The following is a 20,991-nucleotide window of genomic DNA, read 5'->3' as shown; positions in this document are numbered from 1 at the left end:
GTGGCGCATGCCTGTAATCCCAGCACTCTGGAGGCAGAGGCAGGTTGATTTCTGAGTTTGAGCCAGCCTGGTCTACAGAGTGAGTTCCAGGACAGTCAGGGCTACACAGAGAAACCCTGTCTTGAAAAAAACCAAAAATCAAAAAAAAAAAAATCTTAAAAAGGCTGGACAGTGGTGGTGCACGCCTTTAATTCCAGCACTTGGGAGGCAGAGGTAGGTAGATTTCTGAGTTGGAGGCCAGTCTGGTCTACAGAGTGAGTTCCAGGACAACCAGAGTTATACAGAGAAACCCTATCTCGAAAAAAGAAAAAAGAAAAAAAGAAAAAAAAACCCCAAAAAACCGCACGCACACACACAAAATTCCTGCCAGCACTCATCTCTCTGCTGGTACAGAATTGACTATTGAAAATGCAGAGACATGCCTTAATACAATGTAAGGAAAGTTCACCCCAACATTGAGACAGGTTCCATTTTCAACACATATGTGCATGTATGTGCCCATGTGCACATATGTGTGTTCAAAAATGTTGTTTTGGTCATTTGAGGCTAGCAGTTGTCCCAGAGGCTTGGGGATCACCCTAACAGGTTATTCTGAGGCACAGGCAGGCACTCAGTGTTTGGAAAGACTTCTCTCTCTGGCTCTGCCTACCAGCTTGAGATCACTGTCTGGCTAGTGCAGTCACAGCAAAGCTTTTTCAAGACTCTCTGCATTTGCTTATATTCAGTGCCGTCACCAAGTGCCTAAGGCCAGAGACTTTATAAAGAAGAGAGGTATATTTGGTTCACAGCGAGTCTGAAAGTGCAGGGCCGGGATAGGCCCATTGTGTGGCCTCTGGTGAGGGACCCTGTGGCTCTATGACCACATTAAATGGTATTATATCACACAGAACAAATCACACGGTGATACAGGAAGCCAGAGAGTCTCAGGCTTGCTTTTTTATAGCAGTCTTCCAACAGTAGTGTAACATCAGACACTGGCATTAATACCTCCTGCAGGCAGCACCTGGGGCCTAGATACCTGCTGTACTGGGAAGTAAGAATGGTCTCACATAATACTGCTATACTGTGGAACTAAGTCTTTCCCACAACACCCTTACAGGAATAAAACAAATCTCACAGTTAGCACCTGGGAGAAGAAGAACTCAACAGGCATTGGCTGGGGCTGCTTTTGTGGGACACAGGGGCTTCAGCATTGGGGGGCTGCAGAGATGTCATGATGCTGCTCTGTTACAGCCTGGTGGGGGGGGGGAGAGAGACAGTGGATCTGTCAGAGTTTGTGTGGACAGGGCTTCCTGATGAAAGCATTCCAGGAAGAGGGGTCACAAGGGTTTAGGAACCGGGGTGTGAGCCAAGCCAGGAAAGGAAGAGCTGGGCCGTGAGGATGTTGGCTATCTGTGCGTTCTTGTTCATTCTGACCCACAGGGAAAACCGGTCACCCCTCTGGGTAAATGATAGTTGGAGTGTCTACAAAAGTTAGAAAATAAATAATGATTTGAATTGCTGAAAAGATTGCTCAAGGGGTGACTTACAGGACCGTCTTCAAAGACACTTCAATACAACCCACACTAAATTATCCTCAGAACTGCTGATCCCGAGAAAGTCCAACTCAGCCAAGAATCTGAGAGGAGATAGAGGGATGTTGTGATAATTTTTAATTAAGTATATCAATCATATAGGTTTTTTTTTATGTCTGATGCATTACAGACACTGTGGGGTGCTGGGCCCCCTTCTGGTCCATGTGGACTTTGGCCTTGGAGGGAGTGCCCCGCCTTCTCCCTTCCTAGGAGCTGACCCCCCAGGAACTCAGAGTGAGCTCTGTGTTACCCTGAGGTGGAATAGAAGAGACCAGTCTTGGTGCCCAGATCGTTTGATTCTTTGAGATGTTTTCCTTAGATGATAAGAAAAAATGATGTCCCAAGATTCTGGAACATGCTGTCTTGGGAGTGAGGACTCTCAGGGGAGGCCCAGGAGGGCCTCAGAACCTCTGTCTGGGCGACCGGCTGTGTGTTGATACCTATATTTAATAGTTTCAGAGGGACTTGTGCCTCAGGCAGTTCCATCCCTGGTGGGACCTCCAGCCAACGCCTGTGTCTTTTAATTCTCCGTTTTGGCTTATGCAGGATTTTCAGTGTTTCTGGGAGTTCTCTTGAAGGACAGCTAACTTACTTGAAAAGAAAGTCTCCTTTATTTTAAGGGAAGGAGAGTGAAGACCTTCTGTCTCCTTTATTCTTAACTATTGATGAATTCTTAAGGAAAGGAAGAAATGCATCAAAGGAGAAACTGGTGTTGCAGTTTCTCAACAAAGCCTCTTCCTTCCTGCTGGGACAGCTCCCCTCCTAGAGTGGTACAAAGGGGGTGGAGCTGAGACCACAGTTTGGGGGCGGAGCTTAGACAGGGCGGGGCGTGGGGGGAAACAGGGCTACTGTTAGAGGAGGGCTTCACACTTCCTGAGAAACCATGCTTTCCCAAGTGAGTAGTATACACACACACACACACACACACACACACAGCACCATTTGAGGCATCAACTTTATCCTCTTTCCAGGCAGCAAACATGCACCAAGGAGGGTGTACAGAATGGGAACAGCAGCCATGTTCTTTCTCCTGCCTTTCACAATGTATGTCTTCTCTCATGCTAAGTGTGCACCAAAGGGTCATTCTCCCAAAGCCAGCGGAAGTGAGAACCATGGTCCAGTATGTTGGACTCACTGCGGCGTGTCTTTTCGAGGATCCTACCTAGAAATGGCCTATACCCCCCCCTCTCTCTCTCACACACACACACACACACACACACACACACGCACACACGTATATTTAGATGCTTTCATTGCATGAGATTTCTCCATTATTTATAGTTTCCATTAGCACTGTTTTATTAAAGAATTGTCAGTTGTTGGGCATATAAACTGTGAAGAGTTCCAGAACGAATGAACAAAGAAAAATGTCAAGGCATGTATCTGGATTTGACTGGTATTCCTGGAATGTCAAGGCATGAATCTGGATTTGACTCATATTCCTAAGTTCTGATGCTAACATACCATGTATGACATCTAAGGACCTGGGACACCACCACCAGGCCTGAGTACTTCTATATCATAGGTAGATGTTAGTTGTAAAATTAACATTTATTCTCCTGCTGCAATGTAGTCTCTGCCTCTGTCTGCTAACCTAGGCCTAGTCCTGGAAACTTCTGCCCTGGCCAAAGTTAGTTTGTGGGGAGAGTCTGGAGGGACAACTGAAATGCTGTTTAGACCAGCCAGTGCCACAGCAACCTTTAGACTCTAGAGTGGAGTGGTTCTGGGCAAAAAAAAAAAAGTGGCATAATAGAGGTGGCACCTGCTCATGTGTGGAATGCCTGAGGTGACACCTGCTCATGTGTGGGATGCCTGAGGTGACACCTGCTCTCGTGTGGGGATGTGCTGAGGTGATACCTGCTCATGTTGAACATGTCTGATGACCAGTGGAGACCTGGCACCATGCGAGACACCATCACTTCTGTCCTATTGGGGTGGACCTACATAAAAAATGGGTGTGGTGGCAGATGCTTGTAATCTCCGAGCTGGGGTAACAGGGACAGGTGAATCTCCAGGGCCCTCCTGATAGGCAGCCTAGCCCAATCAGTGATGTCCAGACCAATGGGAGACACTGCCTCCAAACAAAACAAACAAAACAAAAACTAAGGTAGATGGCTCCTGAGGAGTGATGGCTGAGGGCGGCCTCTGGTGTCTGTAACTGCCCGTGGTTACATGGAACGGGTTACCTGGAAGGGAAGCTGGGGATGTATGGGAAGCTGGTGAAAAGAGATCCAGACCAAGACAGCACCTGCTGTTCAAGGTCTCAAGGTTTAATGGAGGACTCCAAATATAGAGGCAGGGAGAACCCTTCCCCCAAACGCTGGAAACTGCTCTGCAGGTGGCTAGTGTTTTTCAGGAAACTGCAGGTCCTTGAAGAACAATGGGCTTCACCTTGGTCTGAGCACACCAGCTAGGTGGAGGGGATTATGGCTAACACAGGAGTTCCCGCTCAAAGGCTGGGAGAGGAACTTCACCTTGGTCGATGTCAAATTCCTGCCAGGTGGCATGGCACTCCAATAGGGCATTCTACAGGTGTCCACACACATGGGTATGCCTACCCCCATATGCACATATACCCATACACATTAACATGCACACTCAAGAATGAATACATATAAGTAAATAAATAAGCAAATTAAGTCCCCTTTAGGGTCTAGCTGTCAGGGCTCTGAGTCTGGTTTGCAGACAAATTCCAAGTGCCTGTTAATTTCTGGTGCTCTTAAAGAAATATCCCTTTGACCTTCTCTGGAAGTCTAGTCCTCCTGGTGACACCGCTGCCCAGTTTGTTGCCATTTCTACCGTGTTGTGAATTGTCTGAAAATTCAGCTGGGAAACCCAGGTTCCCTTGGACAAATCCATCTGGGGAGCCTTCATGCTAAAATCAGGCTTTGAACAGACCGGGTAGGGCAGGAACCCTCTGGCTTGTGTGCACACAGTTATGACTTGAACTTGGCTCCTGCACTCTCAAGAGCAACCTCCAGAGAAGTGGCTGTCTCCTTCAGGTTTCCCATGGAGGCACGGAAACCAGGAGAGCTGTCCTCGAGTTCTGACTGCACACATAGCATCCTGTAGCTGACTGACGCATCTTCTCTCATTCTCTGACCAGGAACCTCACGTCGTTTCTGCTGAAGTTGGAGAAAAGTGTGAAGCCATAGGTGTGAGGCTCCTGCACCTGGAAGATGAGCTTCTCAGGGCCATGCACAGTCAAGATGACGCCCTCCTTCATATCCTTTCCGTCTCTCGGGAATTGCTTTGCAAAAGGAAGTCTAAAAAAGCATAGCACCTTCCCACGCCCCAGCAGATGGAGGTGATTGGATGATGTTGTTTTCTATGGTACTGCATGTCTTGGATCTGTTAGCCACAGAGTCCGAGACAGACACACAGCGAGACCAAGGCAAAATGGAGGCTTTGGTGGGCATGAGGATGGGTTTGTGTGGCATAGAGGAACAACCAGAAAGAAACAAAGCAGTTTTACTGGCTTGCCTCCTTCAGGCCCTTTTCAATACCGAGAGTTCCAAAGCCTTCCTTGAAGTCGTTTGTGCTGCCTTCTGCGGGTCATAGATAGTGGGTTGTGTAACCTCACGCCGCTGTGGGTACCTTCTTTCTGATATCTAACACATACTCATAGCTAGGCTTCACAGAGGCCTCCTTGGTTCTGATAATCATATTATCTTGCACCAAACTCAGTATCTTATGCCACACGACAGATACCTACATCAAAGAGACACAGGGGCTCGCTTGTGTGCATGCGCAACAGGAGTACACACCCCTGGTGGTGCGTGTACACCTTTGTCACTGGGGAGCTCTTTGGAAGGGTGTGGATGAGTTCTGCTCTACTCTTTTTCTTTCTAGTGGCTGTGATCAAACACACTAGGGACAAGCAGCTTAGGGGAGGGAAGGTTTATCCGGCTCACACTTCCTGATTAAATTTCATCACCGAGGGGAGGTCAAGGTAGGAACCCAAGTGGCTAGTCTAGGCGTGTCACCACATCCACAGCCAAGAGCAGAGAGAAGCAAATGCTCCCATGCTGCCTGCTTGCTTAGTCAGCTAGCTTCCTTCTCCTTTGCACAGCTCAGATCTAGCCTAGGGAAAGGTGCTGCCCCAGTGGGCTGGGTCCTCCTCTTTCAATTAACAATCATGACAGTCCCCTACAGGTCAACCTGACATAGACAATTCTTCAACTGAGGTTCCCTTCTCAGTGATTGTAGGTCTCAGCAAGGTGTCAGTTAAAATGTTAACCGTTTGAGGAACACAGACGGGGCGGGGGGGGGGGGGGTAGGACCTCCCCATCCCCTGAATCCCCTCAAGTGCCCACTCACAAGTGGCTTGCTGTAGCTACAGTCACCTCCTTACCTATTACTCTCTGTTCTATAGCCTGGCTTTGAAATGCTTGCAGGAAGTGTAGGCATTTTGGTCTTTGCTTCTCATTGCCCGACTCTTTAGAACGTTGGTTCCTGTTTTACTTCATCTTCATGCATATATTTAAACAGCTTGGCACGGCCAGAGATTGGTCTCATTCAGAAGAGTCCTTATGAGTAGCTAATGATGGCCTCAGCATTTCTCACGCTAACTTTCCATCTTTCCCTTGCTTATGAACTTAGCAGGCTGTTCCTTGAAGTTCCTTGAACGACTTCTGCCACCATTCCCATGGTTTGTTCAGTTGTTTTTAAGTCCTGGTCTGCACAGTGGCCTGCCTCTTCCAAGTCCAGGATGCCATCTGCAGTTGCTCCAGGAAGCAGGAGAAGGAGGTCGAGTGTTAGTAGAACACACAGACTTGAACTTTCTAGGGGACAGGTGTCTATGAAATAGGACAGTGATTATTGCGAGGTAATGACACAGAGCCAAAGACTGGTGGTGGTGGTGGTGGTGGTGGTGGTGGTGGGGTTTGTCCCAGGTCTGCCGGGGTGGGGAGGTCTTGGGACAGCTGAGTGGCTCATGATCCAGATCATGGTGAGAGGGCATGGCACCTGATGGTGAGAGGGCGTGGCACCTGATGATGCCACCCAGGGTGATGGGAATTTGTGGTGTGGCTTCTTGCGTCTTTAGTGGCTCAAGAAATAGATATCTCAGGCCCAAAGTAGGGGGTGTTAGACCAGAATTGGGACCCTTGGGGCCTATCTTAGTTAGGGTTTTACAGCTATGAACAGACTCCATGACCAAGGCAGTTCTTACAAGGACATTTAATTGGGCCTGGCTTGCAGGTTCAGAGGTTCAGTCCAGCATCGTCAAGGAAGGAGCATGGCAGCATACCAGGCAGGCATGGTGCAGGAGGAGCTGAGAGTTCTCCATCTTTATCTGCTGGCCTCTAAGAGAAGGCTGACTGACTTTCAGGCAGCTAGGAAGTGGGTCTTAAAGTCTATACCCACAGTTACACACCTACTCCGAGGTCACACATCCTAATAGCACCACTCCCTGGGCCAACCGTATAGAAACCACCACAGGGCCCATCTTTGATGACCCACTTACACCAGTCAGGAGCTGCCTCTTAAAGGTTTCACAACGCCACCAAATAGCACCACCACTGAGAACAAATGTTCAAGCACTTGACCCTGGACATTCCATACCATGCCACTAGGAGCAGAAAGTACTGGGTTGGGCACTAGGTCAGCCCCTCCTTAGATAGCATCTATACCACAACACACATTTATCCTAGCTTTCCTCTGCGATCCAGGCCTGTTCTGTGTCACTGAGGGAGGATTATATGCAGAATGCATCTTTAATCTAAAGTAGCACTTGGATTCCACTGTTACAATGGGCCCGAGACAGGAAGCTGTGTTCTCAGTGCTCAGTGGCGTTCCATAACAAACAAGCTGTTGTTTCAAATCAGAATTTACCAAGGCATCCAGCGAGGCTGCAGGAATCCCCCAGCCAGGCTCTGGCTGGTGTGTGTTTTTGTTTGTGATCAAAGGCACAATGCTGAGTGTGGCTGAGAGAAAAAGCTTGCAACTAACAACACAGAAGAGCGGCACGGTGAGGGTGGCATCTCATTGGATTCTGTTAGGCGCGCTGCCAGGGCCCACTGCGCATGTGTAGCAGATGGTTCCTGTTTAATCCAAGTCCACGCTGGAATGTGCTGACGTAAACCCACGGGGGACACCTTTCTGGAGGACTTGAGTCCCAGATACCCATTCTTCCCTGGGTAGGGCCTTATCTTAAGCCACACGCCTGCAGAGGCAAAGCAGCTGGTGTACCAGCGAGCCCCACACAGAGGGGCGGGCTGGGGACAGACAATATGGCGGGGGCTTCTAAACCTTCTGAACAGTTCTTGCACAGTCTGTCGGTGTCAGGGCTACAGCAGCCTGCGGGGTGGGAGAGGAAGGCTGGGTTGGCAGATCTGAGGATGGAGGAAAACAGGCTGCCTCTTAGTCCTCCTGGCAGACTTCCTGGGTTACAGGATTGTGAGCAACTCAAACCATCAGCTGAGGTGACCATTCTGCTAACCCGGAGAGCAGGCGGTGGGGAGGGGAGCGTGGTGCCCTTGGGGAGAGGACGGGGCTGTGACTTCACACTAGGCCTGCTGGGGACCCATTAGCAGTGGTCTGAACCTGAAGTATGATTTCACAGGTTCTGGATTCTAATTAGCAGCTCCATTCCAAAATCCCCCTTGAGTCTGTGTCTGTTCCTCCGAGTCTACAAAACTTCCAGGATTTTCCCCCTCCTCTGTTTTCCTCCTTTGACTTCCATAGCTCACTATAGGAGGAAAGGGTCATATCCTGGCGTCTTTCAAAGCCCCAGGCATTTCTGCCGCCTCTGCTGAGTCACGGATGAGCAAGGACCAGGCTGAGTCTATTTGCATGGTATGTGCATCCCCGAGCAGAAGCCTCTTGGGAGCCTGTTCTCTCCGCTCACTGGGAATGCGCGGTGCCCAGATGATTCGTCTTGCTCGTCTTGATGGCATGCAGAGACTAAATGTATCCAGGCTCATGAATAAACTCCACAGCCCCAAGGGCTCCCGTCTGGTTCCACTCTCCAGTGTGTAGCCCTAAGAGGCCGAGGTAACAGAGATGAGGGGTGATTGCCCTGTCTCCTTGGAAATGCTCTTTTGCTTCTAAAACCAAAGTGCAGGAAGGATGTCTGTGAATATCTTCAGTAATTTATAGAGGGAGAGTAGAGGCAGGCAGGCTGGCTGCTCTCTAAGGCACGGCCGTGCTCAGCTGATGGAGGGTGGCAGCTGTGAGCTTCCTTCTCCCTTCTGCCGAGGTCTGGGTACGAAAAGTTGGAGCAGGCAGTGTGTGCAGGGCAGATGACTCTGCTGCCCCGTGGGGCACAGTGTGAACTTAGCATGAGGTTGGTGACACAGTCTCTCAGTGCCTATAGCAGGTCCTTTTGTCATCAGTGGAAAAGGGCTGGGTCGGGAGCCTCTAGGTCCTTGGTGTCTTACTCAAAGCATCGAAATTAGTCCATACAGGTTTGCAGAAGTAGCAAGAATGCTCTCTTCACAGAAAGGCAATAGCACGGGCCAGAAAATGTGTGTTCAAGAAGGACATCGGACATCGTGAGTGTGGGTACACAACAGCCCTGAGGGTTCCTTTCATGGAGACTGAGAGCAGGAATTCAGTTTCTAAGGATATAGTTTGTATGGTCCTCCATTTTAACCGGCATTGTTTAAGTTATATATCCATCTCTCTTGTCTCTTCTCATAATGCATCCGATGTCAAACTTGTGCCAGATTACACATAGGCCTACAGTAGAAAATAGGGGATTCTTCCTGAAAGTACACTTTGAGGACACAGTTTGCTTTATTGTACATGTGTCTAAAACCAGTCTAGGCCCTCCTACTGGGATAGTTGTTAAGGAGACGAGAAACTGGTTTCATTGTTCAGAGAGGGTGATACCTGCAGTTCCAGGCAGGGTTCTAGGTTGGTAATAGATTGTTGGCTGCATTATTTGCAGGGATTATGTGTGTAGCACTTGTAGGTGAGAGTCCTAGGTTGCTGAGTGCATTGCTAGAAGAGAGCTATATGCACAGCCCAAGTCAAGTGGAGTCCTAGGTTGTTAAGTGATTCCCTATGCTTACCTACTTCCTGGGTGTGGTTAGGGCTTTTCTCCTGACTGCCCCCACCCATACAGGTCAGTTTTCTGCTGTAGTCCACGTTGGCTACAGAGGATCATGTATTGCCCAGCTACCTGAGAGAGTGAAGCAGGAGGTTCTCAGGTTCAAGGCTAGCTTAAGCAGCTTTCTAAGATTCTTTCTCATAATAAAATATAAAAAGAGAGTTGAGACTCCTCATCTCAGAGGTGAGGGGAGGGGTGGATGGTCAGAGGGCCGTGTTGGGGAGAAACTAGGAGAGGGGCTTCTGCTGGGACATAAAGGGAATAAATAAATCAGTTAATGGGGAAAATACAATAAAAAAGGAGCTGAAGTAGTAACCCAGTGGTCAAATGCTTGCTTAGAAAGCAAAGCCATGGGTTCAATACCCAGCATCCCCCCCCCAAAAAAAACCCTCATAACAGTGTAAAGTAGAGCAGTTCAGGTGACTTGAAGGCCTACTGTGTGCACATGTACATCTTCCTGCCTGGCCTTTTGTGTTGGTGGTGGAACTAAGGTCTTCATGATTTCACATCCAGTGTTTACCAATGGAAATATCTTCCCAGCCCTGCAGACCCTTTGTACATTTTTACTAAACTATCAGAATGGCTGCAAGGGACCCCCGTCAAAGGTAAAACACTCAATTCCTATTATATAACCCATAAAGGATCTCCTTGTCTTTGCTAATGGCTGCCCCGAACAGTGTGGCCTGACCAATGGTCTAAAGGCTTATGCCTAGTCAACGACATAGACATTTCAGCAAATCAGCTACTTGGCTTGTGAGTGCTATAATCTGAGGTGGCAAAGATGGCCTTGGGTTCCAGAAGTAGTTGGATGGTGGGCAGTGGTGGCACACACCTTTAATCCCAGCACTTGGGAGGCAGAGGCAGATAGATTTCTGAATTCGAGGCCAGCCTGGTCTACGGAGTGAGTTCCAAGACAGCCAGGGCTACACAGAGAAACCCTGTCCCGAAAAACCAAAAGAAACCCAAACCAAACCAAACCAAACCAAACCAAAACAAAACAAAACAAAAACCAAAAACAAAAAACAAAACAAAACAGAAGTAGTTGGAAGATGCCTGGTTGTCTATCCTCTTGACGTTGTGGTCATTAATAGAATGCTTTACTTAGCCACCCCGAATGCCTGGCAATACTGGGGGTGGAAGGTGGGGTGGGGAGGGGTGACTCTGAACCCAGCTGTTTAGATTCTGTGAGACTCACACAGCTGTTTGGGGACTTGTTCTTGTGTGGATGCAGTCAGTTGGAGAGCTGGGGTGAGATTTCTTCCACACTTTGACAGAAACCAAGGTCACGTGTGTTGGCAGACCCCACCTGGAGCTTGCTGCATTCCTGATGCCAAAATCCAATGGCAGTCTTGCTCCAGTGCTCAGCTGAAGATCTTCCTGTGTGGCTGAGGCTGGAGCTTAGCTGGTAATATACTCGCCCAGAATGTGGCAGCTCCTGAGTTTGATCCCGGACACTCAGAAGACTCAGGTGGCTTGCACTTGTGATCCTGGTACACAGAGGAGGAAGCAGGTGGGTCAGAAGCTCAGGGTCAACTTCAGCTTCATAGTGAGTTTGAAGCTGAGGATACTTGAGGTCCTGTGTCAAAGAAGAAGAGGAGGAGGAAGGGAGGAGGAGGAGGAAAGGAAAGAGAATGGAGGGGAAAAGAGACAGGGCAAAGAAAGGGGGAGGGGAAAGGAGATGACTAGTTAGATTATAAAGACAGTTTAATTTTTTTCTGTACAACAGTGGGACAATGTTACAGAAATATTTTTTTCAAATGTATGGTTTAGTGTGGCCCCAAATCCACAGCTCCAGCCTCGACCTCTGAACAGTAACATCAGTGAAACAATGTTACAGATGCCAGTTTAGTGTGGCCCCAAGTCCACAGCTACAGCCTAGACCTCTGAACAGTAACATCAGTGAAACAATGTTACAGATGCTGGTTTAGTGTGGCCCCAAGTCCATAGCTCCAGCCTCAACCTCTGAACAGCAGCTCAGTCCATTTCTCATTACCGTTCTCTTGTGGGGCTTTGTAGCTTCTCCTTTACTGCATCTAAAGTTGAATCTTTACATTCAGCTTAGTTGCAACCCTGCAATGCCGACCTGAGCTGCATGGCTAGAGACAGACTCCAAACAAAACAGCCGCTGAGCCCTCTACCCCTACCCTTCCCACACACACCGTCCTGGAGGCTTTTCTCAGCACGCGGCAGGCAGCCTGCTTTCTCTGTTCTTTGCTCCGATCAGTTATCAGGGAGATATTCTCAGCACCTTTCCCGTTAGAGTCCTCTCTCTTTCTAACCCTCGAGCCACTGTCTTGAGTTCCTCATTAGTCTCTCTGTCCCTTCACTGACTCTCTGCGGGGACAGCCAGAACACCCAGCTAGGCCTCCGGGCTTCCATCTCTTTGGAACTCTAAGCATGGCCAACATGCCATCCACATGACTTTATGTTGGCTCTCTGCTCCCCTCTCAAGTTTTGAGACCCCACCAGAGCCAATTCTGGGCTGCTGGAGGCGAGGAGGACACTGGATCCCCAGTAGAGGCAAAGCAACAGCCAGTCTTTTAAAGAGAAGAAAAGAGAGAATTCCTGAGTGCACACTCCTTTCTTCCAAGCATAGAGTGAGACACAGTTGTGAGTTTTTTTCTGACATGCAGATGGATTTAAGCATGACGTGCATGCATGGGCATCTGAGAGGCACGGGAGATTTAAGTGTCTACCTTCCATGGCCACTGTCTGGAAGATATCACATTGTACCCTCCTGAAATAGTTTTCTAGCCATAAATGGCTTATCTCTGGAATGTTTCTTCCAAAATTATTTCGTAGAACTGTTCTGTAACTACCTGCCCCCCCCCCAGTTCCATGTTTTATACTATTTCAGTACATAGCAACCAGTTTACACAATGTGCATACACACACACACACACACACAGTGAGAGAGAGGGGGGGTCATGAACTTTTGTAAATATGAGCATGATGTTTTAAAAGATTTGGTTTTTGTTTTTAATTGTGTGTGTGTGTGTGTGTGTGTGTGTGTGTGTACTCATGCACATGAGTCTAGGTACTTGTAAATGTCAGAAAGGGTGCCACATCCCTGGATCTGGAGTTACATGTGACTCCAGGATGTGCACGCTGGGAACTAAACTGGAGAATCTTCTGTAAGATCTCTCTGCAAATTCTCTCTTGAATTGCAAATTCTGCAAATGCTCTCAGCTGCTGGGCCATCTCTCAAGCCCCTGTGAATGTGATTTTAATTTTATTAGTGATTCTTATGCCAAAGGCTTTGTAAATGGTGTTTTCAGTCATTGTGCTGGGAAATAAGCCACAAACCTCATGGTGCCTTACAAAAGGCTTCTCTCTCTCTCTCTCTCTCTGTCTCTCTCTCTCTCTCTCTGTCTCTCTCTCTCTCTCTCTCTCTCACACACACACACACACACACACACACACACACACACGCAATCTTAGGCTCTGCCTCTGTGGCTAAGCTGTGAGAGTCTGTATCTTACAGATGGGACAATCAAGTACACATGATGTAATTTTCCCAGCTTCCCAAGGGATTTGCATTCTCAGATCCCATCTTTCTGACTCTTTGGTGCAATAATGGAAATTATTATGTGTGAAACTGATGTGTTAATTTAATTTTATAATTTAGTCTTTTCCTCTGGTGACTTTTCTCTGTCTTTAGCCTTTTTAGTTTGCTCTGTGGTCCCAGAAGTTTCTGAGTGTCACTTTTTGGCTTCATGACACATTCCCTGTAAGACTCTGTCATGACTTGGCAGAGTCTAAAGTGTCATGCGAGCCCAGACCAGTGTCAAAGGTAATCAGAGCCTAGGACATCGTCAGGACCACTGTGTACTCTGCTTGCTCCTTACAAAGACCAGACCTGTGACAAATTGCAGCTTGGTGTTCAGTCTGGGACATGATTTTGGCTTTCGTGAAGTTACATGACTCCCTCTCTTCCCCTCAGAGATCTGTAGATCTTTCCAGAGGTCTAGAGGAAAAAAAAATCTTTCTACAACAAAACCCAAATGCTCTTCACTAGAGCCCTTGCTTTCTTGCTGTATACATACTGCCTTTGTTCCCCTCAGGTTCAAAGGGCACAAAGATGGTGGCCATCCTGGGAGTGCATTTACATGACACACAAGGTAAAATTGGCTGAAATCTCCAGAAGATAAAAAGCACCGGAATTTTCCAGGGTGAATTAGGAAAGGCTCATTTGCATAATTCCTAAGGTCCTCTGGAGTGCTTTATTCTAAAAAGATTAGGAGACTATTTATTAGTTAGACCCCACAGGTGTGGCTTTCTTTGGGCCCTGTGTTGACACTGGAGGAGAACAGCATTGCAGTGCAGGTGGCCTGTGGCCTGCTTGGTCTCTGCCCTCTCCCCAAACTCAGCTTCCTCTGTGGCTGGCCTCATGGTGGGTGGTTTCCTCCATGTCTGACCTCATGGAGGCTTGACCTTGCCAGGAGACTTAAGCATAGTTAGGATCTGTCAACTTGTTTCTTCTTTCCTGTTGTCTCTACTGGATGAGGTTGCATTCTTTGCTGTCTCAACCCAACTCTTGGTGTTTTGACAGTGTCCCCAAAGGGGAAGACAGAGGATCTGGTTATATGGGAACAGAAAGACTACTGTTGGCTAAGCGTTTTGCTTGAATGTCTAGAGGAGTGATTTCTCAGGAGCTCTTATCTGTCCTGTGTTATCATTTGCTGAGTTCTTGGTGGCTGTTTTCTTTCCAGAGGAAACCTCTTTACAGATTAGGAAATTAGTAGCCCATGTATGCAAGAAGACACGAATCTACCAACCCAAATGGGGGAAGAGCCTTTTATTCTACACACTAGACAAATGGCCACAGCTGGAACCAGGGTGGATCGGAATCCAAAGTTAGCCATTCAGAAGAGTCCGAGCTTTAAAGGGTTTTGGACTAGGGACTGGAGTGAGCCTCCTGAGCAGGGACCATAGCCCCCGACACTGAGCCAGCTGCTCATAATGTTGAGTGTGCACAGTTGATATTGAGGCTTCCCCTTACAGTGGTCCCGGATGCCAGGTTTCATGAGGAGACTCTGAGACCTTCTCTTTCCAATCAGAGCTCTTGGATGTGACAGTTGCCTCTCCAGTATGGGGACTGAGGAGCTCTGTGGCCACACTGTCACACCTCACTAAGAGTCAGTGAGATGGGTTGGACATCTATTTTAGCTTGGCAGCTGAGTCCTTTCTTCAAAGTTTTGAAACCAAAATTTGAAAATTAGTAACCTTAGATCTGGCAGAAGTCATGGTGGTTTTTTTTTTTTTTTCAAAAAAGGGAAATATAAGATTTAGATCAATATTTAATCACCAGAGTTTGGGAGAGTGTAGAGCTGTGATTCAATATCAGTCTCCACTTGCTCTCCGAAGGCTGGCTTGCTCTCTCACAGGCCCGGTGGGGGCTGCGGGGAGCTGGGCCCCCTCCTTGTGTGCTCCTTAACAATGTCTACAGTCTCTCCAGGGGGAGCTCCAGATGGTGAAGGAAACGCTGCAGGCCATGATCCTGCAGCTCCAGCCAACAAAGGAGGCAGGAGGAGAGGCCTCAGCTTCCTGTTGGACAGCTGGGACTCAGGAAGCCGAGGCCTGAGGTGTGTGTGCGGTGGGGGCTGGGCAGGGTGGGCCACGTGGCATCAGGGTGCAGTGGGGGCGATGGAGATAGACCATACGTGTCGGTATAGAGTTGGGGAACGGAGATGAATCACGACACCAGCAGTAGTACTCTGGCACAGCCACTCCCCTGCATCCACACAGGTGTCTGGACCAGTTCTACAACACAGAGCCTTGCTATGCTCCAGTGGGCAAGCATCCCATGCTTTATCACAGACTGAGATGGGAAATGACTCAATATGTATCTCCCATGGTGACCAGAGGTTCCCATCCCATGTCATGATGGGAACATCTAGCACAGGAGCTGACTGTGCTTCCATCTTAGACCCCACTAGACAAACTCGCCCAACTGGGGGAACTCTCCTGGGGTTTGCCTCTTTTCTTACTACTCGTTTTGTTTTTGTTTTTTGTTTTTGTTTTTTGTTTTTGTTTTGTTTTGCTTCCTGCTGCAGCCTGGTCTTTCTCCATATGAAACCAATCCTGAGATGGCCACTGTACCTGCCGGGGTCTTTCCACAGGCACTCCAATGCCAGGAGCCCACAAACTTCAGAGCCTGTGCATGTCCTTAGCTCCCCAGTCTGCTTCCTCTGGGGGCTCTGCTCAGTCTCAGGAGATGTCTACAAGATGCCTCAACAAGGTGCAGCCTTTATGTTCTACAGCGGTGGCTGCAGCTGAGAACCAGTAGCACCAGCAGAACCACCTCACCACCACCACCACCTTACACCACTACCACCACTACCACCTCACCACCACCACCACCACCACCTTACACCACTACCACCACTACCACCTCACCACCACCACCAGTGCCTGCTGCTGCATCATCAGGTCATTCTGAGATTTTGGCCAATGAGGTGGGAGGCACGAATGTGGGGAGGGTCATAGGTGCATGAAGAGACAATAGACTCGGTTGAGGTTGAGCCTTTCCAGTTCCTGCTCTCTCTCCATGGAGTTACGGTATGGAGCCTACAGAGCAGAGTGTATTCACTGAGGGAGGTGATGCGGGCTCAGCCAGGCAGCTCACTGCTCCACAAGGGCGTGCTGCACAAGTTTCCCGTGCACCGCTCCCTGGGTTCAGCTGAGACCCCGCTGAGGCAGCTGCAGGCAGGTTGTTCAAGCAGCCTGAAGAGAATTATGAAAGTGCGTCAGGTAGTTTTCTATTGTTGTGAAAAACTACCTGGCAAACGTAACTTGGTAGGAAGGAAGGAAGGAAGGAAGGAAGGAAGGAAGGAAGGAAGGAAGGAGGGAAGGAGGGTAGTGGGTTTATTTGGGCTCTGGGTTTGAGTCTACAGTCTATCACAGTAGGGAATGCATGATGGCAGGACCATGAGGCAGCTGTTCATGCCGTGCCGTCAGCCAGGAAGCAGAGAGATCACCGCTGCTTCAATCAGTTTCCCCTTTCCATTCAGTACAAAGTCTCAGCCATGTGGTGCTATCGCCCACATTTGCAGTGAGTTTCCCTCAGTCAAGAGTCTTCAGAAACGCCCTTATGGACATGCTTGAAGTTTTGCCTCTTAGGTGACTCTGGGCCCAGTGAAGCTGATAATGATGAATTACCACAGGAGGCTACCTCAGAGCTAGAAGTCTAGATGGTGAGACCCTGATGTCATAACTCCTGCTTGGGAGTCAGCTCAGCTAGCCGCCCTGTAAGAAGGCTGGTACCATAAACTCTGCCGGCTTCCACCAAGCCCCAGCATTCCCAAGCCGAACGGACTTCAGATTTCTTTATGAGAATTCCTTCCCTCAGTACCTCAGCCTTGGGAGACATTATGTTGTACCCTCTGGGATGACACCAGTGCTCCTCTGTCTTGGAGACCAAGCCCAACATTCTCCCACTGAGCTCAGCAGTCTGATGAGTCTGCGTGGGAAGACCTCTCTAAGATGCTCTGCTCGCGGGTTGTGGGTGTAGCTATAGACAGGCTCCTTCTGGGCCCATGGATCCAGCTCCTAACCCTTCCATTTCTGGAAGGGTGCCCAATGACTATCCAAGCCTTCCATGCTGAGGATCACTCTATCCTTGTTTGAAGAGAAGCCTGCTCACTGACTTCCTGCTATCTGAACAATTTTGAAGACATGTTTTGTATATTTGAACAAGAAGCATGTTTAGTTTGTTTCCAGCCTTGATGTTTTGATGATGAAACAATTTCCTGAATAGCTTATAATCACGTCTCTAAAAGTCCGGTGAAGGAGTCACATGGCACCTGGAGTCCCCCAAATCCTTGGTGTGATTTTAGTGAAGCAAACTTAAAGTCGGGATCACCCCTGGTTTGCTGAGACCTTCCTAACTGACACCTTCAAAGGGAGCGTCCAGGCATGCATCACCTGACTGTCACTCCCAGCCTGGGTGGTTTCTATTAATTCTGACACCACTGTAGCTCTCTGTGAGGTCACAAAACCTTTGAAAGCCTAAGGCACTGAGAAATCCCTCAGGGAGAGGGGCAACTGAGAGTGCCTAGTGACTGGTTGGTTGAGTGGCACTTTAATCATGAGTTGTCACACATCTCCTGTCATCCCCTGGTCTTGGAGTGCCATCCAGGTTCATTCAGTGTTGAAGACTGGTGTCTCCTGAAACCACACAACTGTCTCATGACAACCTTCCTCGCATTAGCCACTTGGGCCCTAGGAAATTCAGGACTTTTGGCTCCCCAACTATAGGACAGGACAGGTTTTGACAGAGCCATATATAAATGCCCCATGGGAGGTTGAGGCCTAAGTTTAGACTGTTATGAGAGGACCAAGCCCCCAGCACAGGTGTGTGTTAAAAGGGGGACACAATGTCAGTCTTGTTTATGACAACCACACATGTTTATCTTATAAATATGCTCTATTTTCCTTATTCATTCATAGGTTGATGGGCTGATTTCATAATCCATCTGTCACTATGATGTTCTGCAAGGGAGGGACCTGGGGGGGAGGGGAGGGGCGGCACCAGTTTGAGCATCTTCATTACCTCATTATTGCCAGGTCTAGCTCCTGAAACTTTATAGTATTGATCAATCCCTGAATCAGGTTAATATGACACAATTGGTTCTAGTCCTGCCTGGTGATGAGGCTGCTTCCCAGCCCAGGAATGCTTGTGGATGGGCACCCCACTGCTGAGCCCTTCGCAGCCAGTCCTGCAACCACACTTCTCTGAGGAGGGTGCTCCACAGTGAGGAGAGTGCTCCACACAGAAGGGAGTGCTCCACACAGAGGAGAGTGCTCCACACAGAAGGGAGTGCTCCACACAGAAGGGAGTGCTCCACACAGAAGGGAGTGCTCCACACAGAAGGGAGTGCTCCACACAGAAGGGGGTGCTCCACACAGATGAGAGTGTTCACAGGCCTCAGAATGGCCAAGTCCTCTTTCTAAGGCTCAGAGTTGGTTCAAAGGAGGGTCACAGGGAATCCTGACCCCCACAGGCAGCTGCTCCTAACCAGTGTCCTTTCTAAAGTGCCTTTGATGTCCTCTTAGAATTTTGAGCTGTAAACTCATTCACCAGCTAAAGCCCATGGCTGCCCTGTGAGTTCTGTCTGAGAACAGCAAGTCACTGAAGTCGGGGTCCCCTCACCCCAAGCGTACTGTACTAGTGCTGTGTAGCCTGGGCTCTGGTTGGTTATAGAAACCCCAGGCTCTATCCACGGTCCTGGCTCAGCCTTTCCCAGTCATCCAAAGATCATTCAAGGGGTGCCACTTACACCCCCATCCTGGGTGAGTTCTCTGGAAACTTTCTATGTAACTGGTATTTCTCAGACCACGTTCATGTATTATGGGCAACATGAACAACATGTACATGTATGCACACGTCCGTGTGCTGTGGTTAACAGCAACCACGTGCAAGTTGGTCAGCACCCTCTTGTGTACAAATTGACCTTTAATTTTAATACCACCGCTTTATTTGATCTTTTGATTTTTGTCATGTAAGTTATTGCTTTATTAAGTGTCCTGCTCTGTGTGAAATGAAAACTGGTACCCAAGCCGTGGTGCTCCATGGGACCATTTGGTATTCTGGAGCAGAGATGAGAGAAAGGGCCAGATTGGTTCATCTTGCCAATCTGTGACAAGACAATTAAATAATTTTATGTTTGCTTAGACAAACCAGAATATTTGCAATAAAGTACATTGTAAAATCACCTACGTGTTTATATATTTAGACGCCAACAAATCAGAAAAACTTGTCCCTGAGACATGGAGAGTCCCTGATACATAGTCATCTAGTTTACTCTGAGCAAGTCAGTTGTGATTTATTACTTACAAAGATTATATATAATATATGTAAAAGATATACACACAGAAATGAATTTTCACAGAGCTATGGCAATGTATTTTGTTTGCTTGAGACATAGTCTCACGTCTCCCAGGCTGGCCTTGAATTATGTATAGGAGGATGACCTTGAACTTCTGACCCTCTGGCCTCTCTCACTGTCCACCCACTCTCAGGCTTCACGTGGGGCGTCACGCATGCTCAGCAAGCTCTCCTCCCTAGGGCATCACGCATGCGCGTCCAACCACAACGCTGGGCTCTATCTCCGCCAGCACGGTTTTCATTCTCTCTGTTGTGTGTATCTTCAGATTGCCGTGGGAGTGCTGTTATTGTTGTTTTTATTGTACACAGCACTGTCAGCTTGAGCTGGGATAACTTAGGTGTTCTCATGTAGTTGACATTGAAATTTCCTGATATGGTGCTGTTAGAGTCCGTGTGACAGTGCGAGCCTCATGGCAGGGGCGTGTGTGTGTGTGTGTGTGTGTGTGTGTGTGTGTGTGGCTTTGAACTGTGCCACGAGACGCTCCTGCATCAGATGGGACTGCTGATTCAGGTGCCCGTGGTTCCCCACAATGCATTTCAACACCAGCCCTCTGCATGGCGGTTTCCCTTCAGCTCCACCAAACCTCAATGACCACTTTTCCTAATTTTTTAATAATTCTGAATTTGAAAATTTTGCTACTTGTCTTTTTCTTTCCTCATTATTTGCCAATCCTCTGCAGAGGAGGACAGAGTGGTTGGTCCTGTTCACAGGACTCATGGGTGGGGGGTGGGGTGGGGCCTCAAAGTATCTGGAAAGCCCAGCTGCATGCCGCACAGCAGGGTGTCAGCTCCTGCAGGACCCTAAATCCTGGGATTTCCATGCAGTTGTGGGTGTAGGGGCGCAGACCTAGCTCTGCTGTTCCTGAGTCTGCAGCAACGACCCAGGCTTCATCCTTCTCTGTCTTGATAAAAACAGCGGATGCTGCGGAAACAACTCAGATTCCTCGGCTATGTGAATAAGAAGACCGGAGGGAAGACACTAAAACATGCTTTGGGGAAAAGCTTCTCATGATGTTGGAGGGCCCGTTTTTTTAAGAACTAAAGGTAAAGGCTGGGATGATAGTCCAGGCAGTTAAGTAAGCTGAGGCCTGAGTTTGATCCCTTAGTACTGACATAAAAAGCCAGGTGTGAGGACACACACTTGTAATTCCAGAGTTAAGGGGTTGGGGGTGGGGCGTGTAAAACAAAGTCGGATCCCTAGAGCTTGCTGGGCAGGTAGCTTCGTCTTCCTGGTCAGTGTAGGGGGTCTCCATGTGCACATGCACACCCCCCATACACACTCATATACATTCACACACAATGCACACACATGCACGTATGTGTACACACACACACACACACACACACACACACACGCCTCCCTGCAAAACCCTGAAGATGACATTAAGCCAGTGTATGCTCTCAAATTACAAGAGGAGCTGAAGAGAAAGGACAAGGAGGCCAGAGGGAGGCGAAGGGCATGTAACCTGTGA

At 48.5% G+C, this 20,991-nt stretch overlaps 1 protein-coding gene across 2 annotated transcripts in view; it reads left to right on the top strand.

Moving 5' to 3' along the window:
- Window positions 1-19,331, top strand: part of Disc1 (DISC1 scaffold protein) — a 211,066-nt gene extending 191,735 nt beyond the window's left edge. Inside the window, exons 12-14 of one of the 2 annotated variants that reach the window (XM_052166730.1) lie at window positions 4,681-4,798; window positions 15,078-15,215; window positions 15,687-19,331. In XM_052166730.1, coding sequence (XP_052022690.1) covers window positions 4,681-4,798; window positions 15,078-15,214 — 255 coding nt within the window. In that variant the 3' untranslated portion in view covers window position 15,215; window positions 15,687-19,331. Of the gene's footprint in view, window positions 1-4,680; window positions 5,016-15,077; window positions 15,216-15,686 lie in introns of those variants that run through there. The other variant, XM_052166729.1, reaches the window with a different exon arrangement.
- Window positions 19,332-20,991: the final 1,660 nt, after the last annotated feature.

This window comes from Apodemus sylvaticus, chromosome 21 (assembly GCF_947179515.1).
Source record: "Apodemus sylvaticus chromosome 21, mApoSyl1.1, whole genome shotgun sequence".
Lineage (NCBI taxonomy): Eukaryota > Metazoa > Chordata > Mammalia > Rodentia > Muridae > Apodemus > Apodemus sylvaticus.
This window is presented reverse-complemented; position numbering and strand designations above follow the sequence as displayed.